Raw genomic sequence first — 12301 nt, 5'->3', positions numbered from 1 at the left:
TCTGGTCGTGCTATCACTGAACTAGCTCATGCTAAGCAAAACACACCAGGGCTGATGATGGGAAAAACATCCTCCGCGTTCTCCAGCTGCCCCGTACATCGCCGTTATCTCAGTCAGTGCCGGGCCCTCTCCTCTACATCGCTCTGAAACTGCCGACCTGGAAAAGAACAGGAGGGCAATTTGCAGCCATGAGGAGAAAAGCTGCTTAATTCACCCTGCAGGGTCTGGAGAATCACACTCAGAATCTGTACTGACTGGGAAGCCTTCTGATATGTAACACAAGTAACGAACATAAGCTGAAGGTCTTTTGTTCGGTGTGTGTGCAGTTAGGGTGGAAATATCCCCTCGTGCATCCCATGTCATAAGAATGCCTACTGACTGACACCACACTGGAGTTAATGGGTTTGTTCCCAAATTTTGGATGGCGGTCGTTCTTTTGTGAACATTCTGCTCTCTAAATACAGTTCTCACTTCCAAACAGTTGACGTGGTCACAAAACAGCCATAGAGATTATCCGGGGCCTGAAAACAAGCTTTTGGATTCAGCAAGGGTGCTGGATCTTTAGTGGGTTGGGGCTGCTCAGAGGAGATGAGTTCGCCTCTTAGGAAAGCTTTGGTCCAGTTCTCTGGTAAGAACCTGCAGACCTGGCTAATGCAGGGCTTGGCCACAATGGTCCCCCGAGGTCCCTTCCAGCCCCTACCGTTCTGATTCTGAGACCACCTGTTCAAGTCAGAGCAGATCCCAGCTGTCTGCTCATGGGTGTAACTGTGGGATATTTCCAGTCCAGCAGTTCATTAACACCATCAGAGACCCGTATAGAGACCATTTATTCATGGCTTCTAAATGAACGTGGAACGGCCTGCAGTCCTGCTGAACTGAAGACGTCCTCCCCTGTAGTGTAACCATCGGAGGATCGGGTCTCATCCCAAGCAAACGCAAACTGCTTCCGGAGTTTGGGAAAGGCACTAGAGGGTGCTGTGCTGAAAGAGAAGAAACGGGATTTGTATCTGCTGGAAAACTTCACCAACGTGACAACCGCTACCTCCCTACACACCTTCACCTGCATCAACAGAGCCATGTTGATTTATGTCAGCTCTTCTTAGCTTGCACATTCACTTGATGACTCTGGCACTGAATTCAATGAGAGCAGGCAAAGCACTTCTATGGGAGAAGAATCAATAATGGCATAGGTAAAAGCAAATTAAAAGGTGGCAAGAGCCAAACAAAAAACAAAACCAAAACAGAGGCTGTATTGAAAGTAGCAGTAAATCTTTTGTTCCCCCAAAATATATTCTCACACTGTTGAGATTACAGGCATTGCTTTTCCAAGCACCAGAAACCTGTGATGGAATTCGTTATGCAAAATATTGCTGCAGATGGGCCCCTTGCTTAGAGTAAGCAAATGCTAACAGCGGTATAAGCGGAGCAAGCCATGATCTGCATGTCTAGACTTCTTCATTACAGTATCTCAGTTGCAACCTATCCTAGACAGACAAGTCAACTTCATTTTACACATCATTACGGCTGCTGCTTCTTTCCCAAGCAAAATCAGCATTTAGAACTGCGGAATTCAACCTTGGCACATGCCACCACTTTCATAGCTTTTTACACCATGCAACCTGTAGAAGAAATCCATCTTTTCTACAAGCCCTCTCCCCTCTTTCCTCTGGTCAGTATCTGTTCGCAGCAGCTTTTATGCAATTCTCCTCATATTCATAAAACGTGGAATCACAAGATATGAGAACTTCTTTTAAGGAAGGTTAAGAAATCATTCAGAAAAGAGGTAGACAGTTAAAAAAGGTGGAAAAGCAATATAAAAACTAATCCAGCCTGGTGAATGACCTGGCTTACAAGGCATTCTCAATTGCTCTAGATATTGCTCTGTACAGGTATAGGAATATCATAGCATAAGGTATATATAATCACATTTACGTATTATTTCCCCTCTCAATACAGAGTAGGGGTACAAAGCAGGTCAGAGTGGCCCCGTTTGTTTTGCAATCTGACAACACTGCAAGTGACTCTAGATCTGAAAGGTCATCTTTAGTGTGCTTCATTCACAGCTCTGGAAGTTGCTGATATTGCCAATACAGCACGCTCCATATAGAGGAACTTTCCGAAATTACATCATCTCCTTCTGCTGATCTGCGTTTCCCATCACCGAGACCTTCCGAGGGCGTGCAGTTGCACGCTGTCCCTACCGGCCCACTCTTCTGCAGACCTCAGTGGATTAGCCAGGGAGATTCCCAGACAGCTTCATGGGATGCACGTGCTGTTTGGTCAGCCTTTCCCTTCTGAACATTCACTGGGTTCCTTCCCCTCAAACGAGTGGGCTTTCTGTACCAGAAAGGATGAAGCATCTTTACAGCAGACCTTTTGCAAACACAAGACACGTTGGAATCATAAATATAGGTTACAGCAGGCCAGGAGAATAAGGAAATAAAAAATCTGGGATGGTCTTTACTACATCAAACAGTAACTAAACATTCCCCAGTCTCCCAGGCACTGAGAAGCAAACGTACTTTGTGCTAGAACCCATTGCAGGCTCTGAACGCTCAGAATCGTGTATAAACTGCAGTCAGGAGAAAACACCATGCCAGTCGTTCTCAGAAGAGTCCTTCCATAAATTACTTTATTTCTCATTAAATGAGCACAGAGTCATTACCATATTAATAACAGATATGTTTATTATTACATATCCATCAGTGCGGCTTTCAATACCACTTGAAACATGCAAATCGTCCTAAGGACGAATCAGTTTTCCAGTGCTTCTTATTTAATACACAACTGCAAAGCCATTATAAATTACTGAGGAGGTATTCGGTTAAGAAATAATATAAAATAAAACCATACTGCCCATATAACCACGAATGCATTCCTGCTACAAAGCAAGAGGCCGACAGCATTTACTGACATTCCTGAATTACCTGAAGCTTTTATGCTAAATGCTTTTTGTTTCTATTCCCGTTGCCCGCACGTTTCTTGCCTTATAAACCAGACCCGGTCTTTCTTTGTAAGAGGAATTCCCATTCAAAGATGGTATTTAATTTAGAAAATGCATCCAGCATCTACAATACTTCAACCAAACCAAGTTCAGCACAAACCACTGATAACGCAACAGGTTTGTTCAGAGGTTTCCTTTCTTTAGTTTTTATATTTCTACAATTATTGACATGGCAATCATACAATTAACTCAAATTAAGGCACTAAAACGACAACGTAAAACCCAGTAAAAGTGTTCTAAGAATAATTTACATTGCAAACAGTGCATACACGTTTGTTAACTTAATGTACGTTATCTCTTGGATTTGTAAAGCAGTACAGTATTCAATTACAGAAATGATGTACCCCAAAATATGCTTCCAAACTCGGTTCTTTTTCCTGTTAGTTTCTAATGCCTCTAATAGTAAAATAATTCAGTATGGCTTGGCAAAAATGCATAGATTAAAGGCAATTACTTGGCTTTCCCCCCCCTTTACAAACCTGCTGAATCGGTATTTTGAGAAGCGTAATGTAAGATATTTAACCCTTTGATCCATTCCATAGTGGGTGATCAGCAGTAAGGCTGTTAAGAGCTCTGCAGTGAAGGCACTGAAGTTCAAGTGATAAGGCTTCGTCTGTAAGCTAGTTCTGCAGTCTTCAAGAGCACAACTGTTGAGTCCCGAAAGCAATTGCAGTCCTTCTCATGGAGAAACCTTCCTCCTCTACTCAGTCTCATATGCTCATCTTGACATAAATATCCCCTTCCGAGGGTAAACAGTCCTCTTCTTTCACCGATATGAAGAAAGTTGGCTGCGTTTCATTGTGATTTACAGGCTTTTTTTCTTTTTAGATCCAAAAAAGGCAGCACCTTTTTTTATACACCTAGCTAAGCTTTATTTGCTTTAACTTGCATTACACAGTAATAATTAATCTAATCTACCTTTAGGCAAACCCGCAATTAAACACCCTCAGTGTGCTTTTGTGCCAAAGCAAGGAGGAGACAGTAATAGCAATCTTAACCCTGAAGCCTGTGATAGTTATGTTGGAAGGAACAACAGCCCATCTGCACTGCTCTGTGTGGTTAAAAAGCCGTTTTTCAGACCGCATCCCGTGAGATCCCATTAAGCACTGTACACGTGGTTAGCTGGAACAAAGGAAAAGGACGGACAGTTAATACCAAGTGTTTAAAAATCTGCTTTGTAACATCTCTGCACGTTTGTTCAGAACTTCAGAGAAGAAAACGTGTTATTTTTTTTACCAATTGACATGTACAATAATAAGAACATGCCTACACAACCTTCCCAACTGCTCTTCACTTCTGACAACATGAAGTGAACACAGACATCAGACATGATAGCATTACTGCAGCTTTACCAGTAAACCAATCAGAGCAGACAAGCGTTCTTGTGGCAAACAGAAGGTGACCTTTGTCCCCTCGCAGGGCTAGGAAAGGCTTCTGTAGGGCTAAGAGCACGCGCATGCAGTTGCCAAAGCTCATCTGATGCACGGGAGGTCTGTTTGAAACATGCATTAACTTCAATAGGTGCTCGAGTCCAAGTACGCTGCGTATAAATCATCCCGCTGTAAACTAGGAAGTGTAGTTTCAGATCTAGAAGCAGTACTGCAACTGCTGGCTAATTCATCATGAAGTTACAATCCATATTTCTTTGTGATTAAGTTATTAAATAATAGGACTAAGAAGTTCCTTTTAAAGGCTCTGATGCAATTCTCTACAATATCACTGCCTGCCAACGACAAGGAAAGCCAGATGAAACCTGAATGAAATATCCTAAAATGTTTTTAAGGATGTAATAAAGTCTGCATCCATCAGTGAGACCAGACTGTGCCGTACCATTTGCCAAGAGAATTCCACATATTTAGCAAAAGCTACGATACACAGAGATCCCATGGAAATCACCATTGCTTCCCTGCTCTCCTCCACTTACTCCCAAAGAGGTCAGGGTCAGAACTGCAGGGTGCAGCGCTGATTTCAGGGAAGCCGATCTAACTCCGCTGCCTGAAAGGACTTCCAGTTTCCCCCTTCCACCTTCCTGACTCCAGAGGAGCAGCCCACCCTCCTACCCACCTGCCTTCAGCTCAGGCAGTCACCACACTTCCCAGGGGGCTGATTCCACTCACCAGCTCAGTGAACCAAGGCTACGGCTTCCTGACATTCAGGACGCTGAACTGTGAATCTTTGTTCAAAGGACCAAAAAGGACCATTTTAAGCACCTACCCAGGAGCAACAATAGGAGAACAGGGAAAGAAGACTGAAAAAGGAAAATCCTCCTCTTACAGTGGAAACAGGCTGCTGGGTTAACTCAGCTACTGCCCAATCCCAGCGAAGTGCTCAGCATGTAACACCTTCTATATGTTTATGTAACTAAATAAACATCAGGAGCACCAGAAGCGGACTTTCCTTAAGCAGGGAATTCTCCCTTCCTAAACATACAGAATATAACATGCGGTGCTATGTGGGCACAGCAGTCACTAACTGGTTCACAGTCAGCAGCAGCATCAAATGTGTCTGAGAGTTAGAAAACCATCCACAACAAAACAGCTCAGAACAAGTTCCTATCTCATCTTTTTCTAAAGCATACATGATAGGTATCTTTTCCTCATCTGCAAGCGCCACGCAAGCCCCATTTTGTTGCAGTTAACCCAGTGTCAGCTGTCTCCCCCTGTGCTGGGGATGGAGCATGCTGCAAAGCCGCCCAAGCAGCTTCTCAAGCACCAGTGAGCTGTGTGGGCTCCCCAGCTGCCTCCTGCATACATGTCACACACAGCACAGCAGGCTGGCAGCACACACGTACCTAGCGCTCTCGCTGGCCAACAGCTGTGCCTCTCTAAATTGCTTATGCTCAATATTCCTCTTCCTCCATACTTGGCGCCTATAATATGCAGCGGTAAAACAGAGCTTGCTGTAGATTCATTACATGTTCTGAGAAACTATTTGCATGTTAAGCATAAGAAACAAAATTTCTAAGGTCAAATATCAATTACATCAACAAGTTTGCTGAGGGATTCAGGCCAAACTCTTGGAGAGTCCCACAACTGTTATCTGTTTGATTCACACCTCGCAGCCTGCGCTCCAAGATGCTGAAAAGATGCAGGATATCGTGTGAGTATTCATCTCTGAGTTGTGAGAATGTGAAACAAAGGAAGGACAAGGTCTGGCAGCACAGGGGAAGAACAAATATACTCAAATAACAGGGAATGATTTCTAAATTGCACCATCAAGATCATTTAAGTGTTGTTTCAGATTATCCCAATTAATACAGCTAAAAGATGCACGCAAATAGCATATTACAATAATTCTTTCCAATTCCATTTCAACCTTTAAAGAGAAATCTGTTATTACACGTTCCAGGAAGACAGTAAAAATGCACTTTTCTTTTACTGACATCATTCTTTACATTAAAGGCTGAGAAATGTCCCTTACAGATGGAAATGAAGCACAACCTGCAAATCTGACATCAGCTGATTATGTAAGAGCCCCTTTGTAGGAAGTCTCTCATGGCAGCTGCGGGGGTGGGTGGCAGCATAAGGAGCAGCTGAAGTTCTGCTCCAAAGGACCTGCTCACCCCACAGTGTACAGGAAGACAGACAGGAAACGAATAGGGCAGAGACACTCAGAATGACCCTTTCCTTAGTTTCCACTTCAAACTGTCCACCTACTCACTTATTCTTAGAAAAAGGACCTTGCTGTACTGTGTGAGGATGCAGGTTAAAAATAAATTTAGCATAAAATCCTAGCATTACAAAACAGGTATTTTAAACCTGGCTCAGGTTAACACACAGGGCCACAAACAGCTTTACTACTAACTCATAGGACAGGAGAAGGGAAATGAGAGAGCAAGGAGAAATGATGAATTCTGTCTATTCCTGCTTTCAGGATCTGAGCACAGGTTTAGACCACATGCTCTACAGTCTCCACTATGGCGTTATTTCACTATTTCCTCTTAAATAAGATTTTACAAACAGCTATCTATGGTTTTTAGTTAAAAAAAGACCCACAGCCTATGAAGTTTCTCACCTCGTTTTTCCAGAAGTATTTTTAACAGCTTTTCGGAATGACTGGTTTGCTGAGGATCTTGTAGACATTGTTCTAGGAGAAGCACGAACAAAAGTAGACGGTGGGTTCTTAGGGATCTTCTTTACTAAATGAGTCACCCATTTCTTCTGTTCATCTTGACAGGATGCCAGCAACAACATATCTCTTGCTGAAGTTACGTCATAACTCACTGTAAGTAAAAGGCAGAAGATGAATTCCTTATCAGAATGAGAAACATGACCTACCAGTTGTTCCACCATAAAGAGCAATGGCACCAACGTGCACACCTGGAATGGTTCGTGTTTTTAGAAGAGTACAACCAACAGGGGAAATCGCAAATATTATTTCAGTATTTGTTCCTTGACTTTAATACTCAAGTAATAAGAGGACCTGCACTGATTTCAGGCTTATGCTAGAAAGCTGTGTGGATACCTTATGACTGACTTTTGGAGCACGTATCCCAAATACTCCATTTCACTGGAGCACTGCAGGAACTCTGCCCCCAGTCTGTGAAGTGGCTGAAGAACCACTCTTCAAAGGTCTTAGCACAGCTTGGTGATGTGGTCACTGCATTGTCCCCAACACGGCCAACTACCAGCTGACAGAAAGCATGCCTGAGAAACCAGGTAGTGGAGCAGCACCTGGGCAAAACCCCTTGTGCTCTCACAGCTGAGCCACATTAGGCCTCCCTGCACCAAAGGCCTCCCTGAAGAGGCTTCTCAAAGCTGCCTCTTCATAAGTAGTACCGATACCTTTGCATGGTGCAATTAACTCCTCCTTTTTATCCAAGTGGTCTCTATGGCACTTCACATGGCATCTTCGACATTCCAGGGCAGCTGGGGGTTTGAAGACATGCCAAAGAGGTTTGGCACAGGCCTCGCAGTTGGCTGGAAAGTGGTATATTGTTGGAATAAATTCATGGCCTTTGTGATTTAGAAAGTTGGTCTTCTCTGCAGGCTGGACTGACTCTACCTCCACATCCTTCCTGCATTCCCCCTCATTAGCATACAGAATCTGAAAAAGGAACGCTGCATGTTACTGTTGAAGCATTAAACATTTCTATACAATTTCTAAAATCACCAAATGTTTTCTTGAAAAGAACTGGAACGGAAATGACAATTCACTTCCTTTTTACCTGGAATATTTTAGGAATTTCTTCAGTTTCTGCTCTATATACATCTCCTTGAGTCACAGGTCGGACATGGAACAGCTTACTAGATTAAAAGAAAGACCAATCAGAAAATGTGACCATAATCAAACTGCTTTCAAGTTCTTCCAAATCTTATTTATGCAAGCAAAATTACATACTTCAAGGCTGCAATATGCTTTTAGGAATTCACCAACACCTTACAGATCTTGTCTAGTAAATCTAGTTAGCCTTACTCAAGTAAAGCCAACACATTTCATAGCATGGAAAGAGGACGATGTTACAGCAGGTCCAAGATATTAGCAAAATTAGCTGTGAAAAAGGCTTTTCAATTCTTTCTTAGAACACCGGGAAGTCTACACTATTGCTAAAAAAGCATACCGATAACCCTGGATGGAAGTACAGTTTTGCTTTTTTCCCCTTTGTCATGTTATCAATCAGTCAATGCCAGAAGATCATAAGGATCAATCCAGGGCACAAAGCATTGAAAGTGCTGTTAAAATTGAAATAAACATCATCCCACACTGGGGGAAGATGTAAAGCCTATCCAGCCTAATGCACTCTTTTCAACGGTAGCTATAACAGATGTTTATGAAAAGAGATTAAGAAACAGCTCAAAGAGAAAATAACGCTTTTCCTGTTTACATGCAAATGGCAGCTTAGGTGCACCCTGACTTGGTGATTCCTTCCAGACCCCTCTATCTCTCAGTCACTGGTAGATTGCTTCATGCATTTTAAAGCCTTTTTTCAGTTACTTCTCTGTAAGGTCCCATAACCTGATCAAACATCACAGCCAATCATGTAACTGTGATGTGTTTCAGAGATACATGAAACATCTTTCCTTATGGACAACCAACATACAGTGGACACTATTTATTTATTTTTCCTCTTTAATAGAAATGGTCTGGAAAATGTAGTTATGCTTTAGGCTTGGTCAACACCAATCCATTCTCAGACTGCAAGAACAAGTTATGAGGCAAGGAGGTGAGACCTAAAATCTAAGAGCCTGTACCTTACTTTGGTGTGCCCCACAGATATCACAACCTGCTTTAGAAAACAGCTCTTTGAAGTAACAGGACAAACCAGTCATTAAAATATTGGGGGGGCTGTGCCACAACTTACCACCCATCCCAATCTTTAACCCGCATATTTAAATGTAACGCTAAATCATAAAAAGAGGTAGAACAGGTAGGTTCCACTGCTTCTGTCCCTGTCATAATAAGCCTCATCTCTTTTGCAAAATCAGACCAGTGACTACAGAAAAACCTACACTATTCTGTGATTTAGTTTCTCTCTTTTAACCATAGCAATGCAAAAAACAAACAAGCAAACACCCAAAACACTGGATCTTCCATTAAAGATAACAACATTCTGAAATACAGGCAAAGGGCAAAGACACGTTTTCCAGTTAGTACAGGAAATTCAGAGTTATTTATGGAATTTTGATTCCAAGCTGACAGATCTCTCATCAGTTTGAACACAGTGCTCTTTTGCCAACACAAAGCTAAGAGTGACTGTACTTACTCTATGTCCAGTACCATGCATGGATTAGACTGGTCCTTGTCCTTTTCATCATTATAGAACAGTATCTTTTTACTGCTCACCACAACGTACTGGGAAAAGAAAAGGCAAAAACAAGTTAAAATCAAATACTAAAAAGAAGCATTTATCCAGTTGTATTTTCCTAAGACCATGAGAAAGTCCTCGTCCAGAGATATTCCTGACAGTTGTGCAACACCACAACCACAGTGACTGTGTATTGCCATGGCAGAACTCTACGATGTCCTCAATGACTTTGGGAGTCTATCTGTACAGAACTCAAATTTCATCTGAGGCTGCAAAGTTGATATGAAAAATTACTCCAACCAGAATGCAGAGTATCGCTTGTTAATACGTTGCAAACACCTCCTGTAGTCCAAAGACCTGCAGGACTCACTGGTGCTTTGCACCAAATAACTGGTAGCCTGAAGGAGTTAGCAACTGAGCTCAGAATCTACTTCCTATCTAATGGAGTAATATGACAAGGAGCAAAAATAAATCAGTAGTAAAAGTGAACAGGTGATAGTCTGGTATACGTTGCAAGTCTAGGAATAAACTGAAACAGTAAAGGAAAAGTTTGCAGAGGAAGAAAAAAGGGAAGAGAAAATAAATGAATGTTCTTCTGCAACAATCCTCTTTCCCAAATGTTCAGTATGCCTACAACACCTGCCCACCCATCCCTGAAAGCTCATTTATATCGCCCTCAACTTAAAGCACAAAGTCACCTTCTCAGTGCTGCTCCTAATCACACAGGATTACAAAAACTTGTTCATATGACAGGAATTATAAAGCTAGTTGTCCAGAGAAAATAAGTTTTGTAACCCACAAGCAAGTTAAGGTCAAACACCTCTAACCTAAGCACTTCCCAGTGAGCTCAGATCTGTAGCATTCACTGCTTGTTGTTCTTCACTAGGACATCTTTGCTACACCTGTCCATAAGCAAAAGCTCAGCCATTGCTGTGGCAGTTCCCTCCCCTGTAGTTTCAAGCATTTTAGAAACAATATATTAAAGATATATGTATAAAAAGGGAACTAAAAGACTGGTCCATCCATATTCAGCTCCATATTCTGGTATAATACAACTCAAAAGTAAGGGAAATAAGAGAATACACAAACAATTTCTCTTGAATTCCAGTTACTGGCAGGTATTGAATGAGTTTCTGCATGACACCGGTACTGACTATTATGTAAATGCCGATCACTCCTCCTACAAGAGCAGACTGAGTTTTCCTCATTACACAGGTATGAGTCTGACTTCACAATCTGAATACAAAAGTGACCTTAACAAGTTCATAGGAAAGTGTCTGACATGTGTGTTCCACAAGCTGTACGCTTCAGCTGAGCACACCTCAACTTACTGATCTCAGGTCCTCAGTTAGGATTCTATAATACAAAGCCCAGTCGAGGTAACTGCTAAATCTTCATGGTGCAAGCCTCCTGCAATTTGCCCCACCACAGAAAACCTCTGTGCTTGTACTCTTTTAATCTGCTTCCACAGAAAAAGCCAATGCCTTCTTTGCCTTTCACAGTAAGAGTGAAGCCTTAAAATGACTACTGCTAACAAATGGAAATTCCAACTCTGATAGAATTTGGTTATCGGATGGTAGACACTGTTTCAAATGCAGTGTAGTTAAGCCAACAAAACACTCAAGTCAACATAGCCCATCATTCAGCAGCTTGAAATTCAGCTTAACAAATTGTCAGAACAATTCATTTTACAGAGGCAGCCACTTGCAGCTCAAATGCCCTCAAAGTGCAGGAACTATTCCTTAAATAGAAGAGTATGAATGGAGTAACTGACTACAATATCTTGCATCCCTGAAGAAGTTTGAGTCTTTTAGTGGAGAAGCTGAGTTTATCTAAGTTTATAAATTTAATCATCCAAGGGTGAATAAATATACTAGAAGTCAAGACACGTAGAGATGCCTACAAGATGTATTCTGACAGAAAAAAGATGTAATGTTTTAGATAATTAAGAGGAGAATAAAGTAATGTGTTTTGTGCCTAAGCACTGCCAAAATCTGACAGCAAGCTGGATAAATCAATTCTAGAACAAGAGTCGGACAGTCTCAGATATCAAACAAAAATTCCTGATACTTGTTGCATTTCCGTCCTCCTTTCACATCATTTTCTTTCTCTATAAAGCAATATATCACAGTATCACAGTATTGTGCGAGTTGGAAGGGACCTTAGAGATCATCGAGTCCAGCTCCCGGGTTTCGAGCCCTCTGTGTAGCAAAGCAGCACTTCTACCCCCTGCGCCACAAGGGGGATTTGAACCCTGGGCCACCGGTGTTGCAAGCAGCAATTCTACCACTGCACCACCGGGGCACACAAACTAGATTACTCTCATTTTTTTTGCTTCTTAAATATGAGCAGTAAAACCAATTCCACCAGTACTGCATGCCTAAAAACAAAGCAAAACAATGATAAAAACCAAAATTTTTCAAGGGAGTTGGGGAAGACAAAAGAAATCTATCTGTACCTGTTTCTTCCAGCCGTGCCGCTTTATGTTTCCCTTGTTTGGTATTGAAAGCCAACCTTCAAGCCTTGATTCTAGTTTGGAAAAATAAAAAAAA

At 41.9% G+C, this 12301-nt stretch overlaps 1 protein-coding gene across 5 annotated transcripts in view; it reads right to left on the bottom strand.

The window, feature by feature from the left end:
- Window positions 1-2614: 2614 nt before the first annotated feature.
- The window catches only part of ROCK1 (Rho associated coiled-coil containing protein kinase 1), a 73331-nt gene continuing 63644 nt past the window's right edge, over window positions 2615-12301 (bottom strand). For 2 of the 5 annotated variants that reach the window (XM_072329122.1, XM_072329123.1), the window contains exons 28-33: window positions 12208-12278; window positions 9708-9796; window positions 8172-8250; window positions 7789-8050; window positions 7019-7226; window positions 2615-4126 (exon numbers count right to left, since the gene is read on the bottom strand). In XM_072329122.1, the coding sequence (XP_072185223.1) occupies window positions 4123-4126; window positions 7019-7226; window positions 7789-8050; window positions 8172-8250; window positions 9708-9796; window positions 12208-12278 (713 nt within the window). In that variant the 3' untranslated portion in view covers window positions 2615-4122. Of the gene's footprint in view, window positions 4127-5795; window positions 5874-7018; window positions 7227-7788; window positions 8051-8171; window positions 8251-9707; window positions 9797-12207; window positions 12279-12301 lie in introns of those variants that run through there. The other 3 variants (XR_011902835.1, XR_011902836.1, XM_072329125.1) reach the window with 2 other exon arrangements.

Source organism: Excalfactoria chinensis, chromosome 2 (genome assembly GCF_039878825.1).
Source record: "Excalfactoria chinensis isolate bCotChi1 chromosome 2, bCotChi1.hap2, whole genome shotgun sequence".
Lineage (NCBI taxonomy): Eukaryota > Metazoa > Chordata > Aves > Galliformes > Phasianidae > Excalfactoria > Excalfactoria chinensis.
Note: the sequence above shows the minus strand (reverse complement) of the source record. Positions and strands in the feature narration are given on the sequence as shown.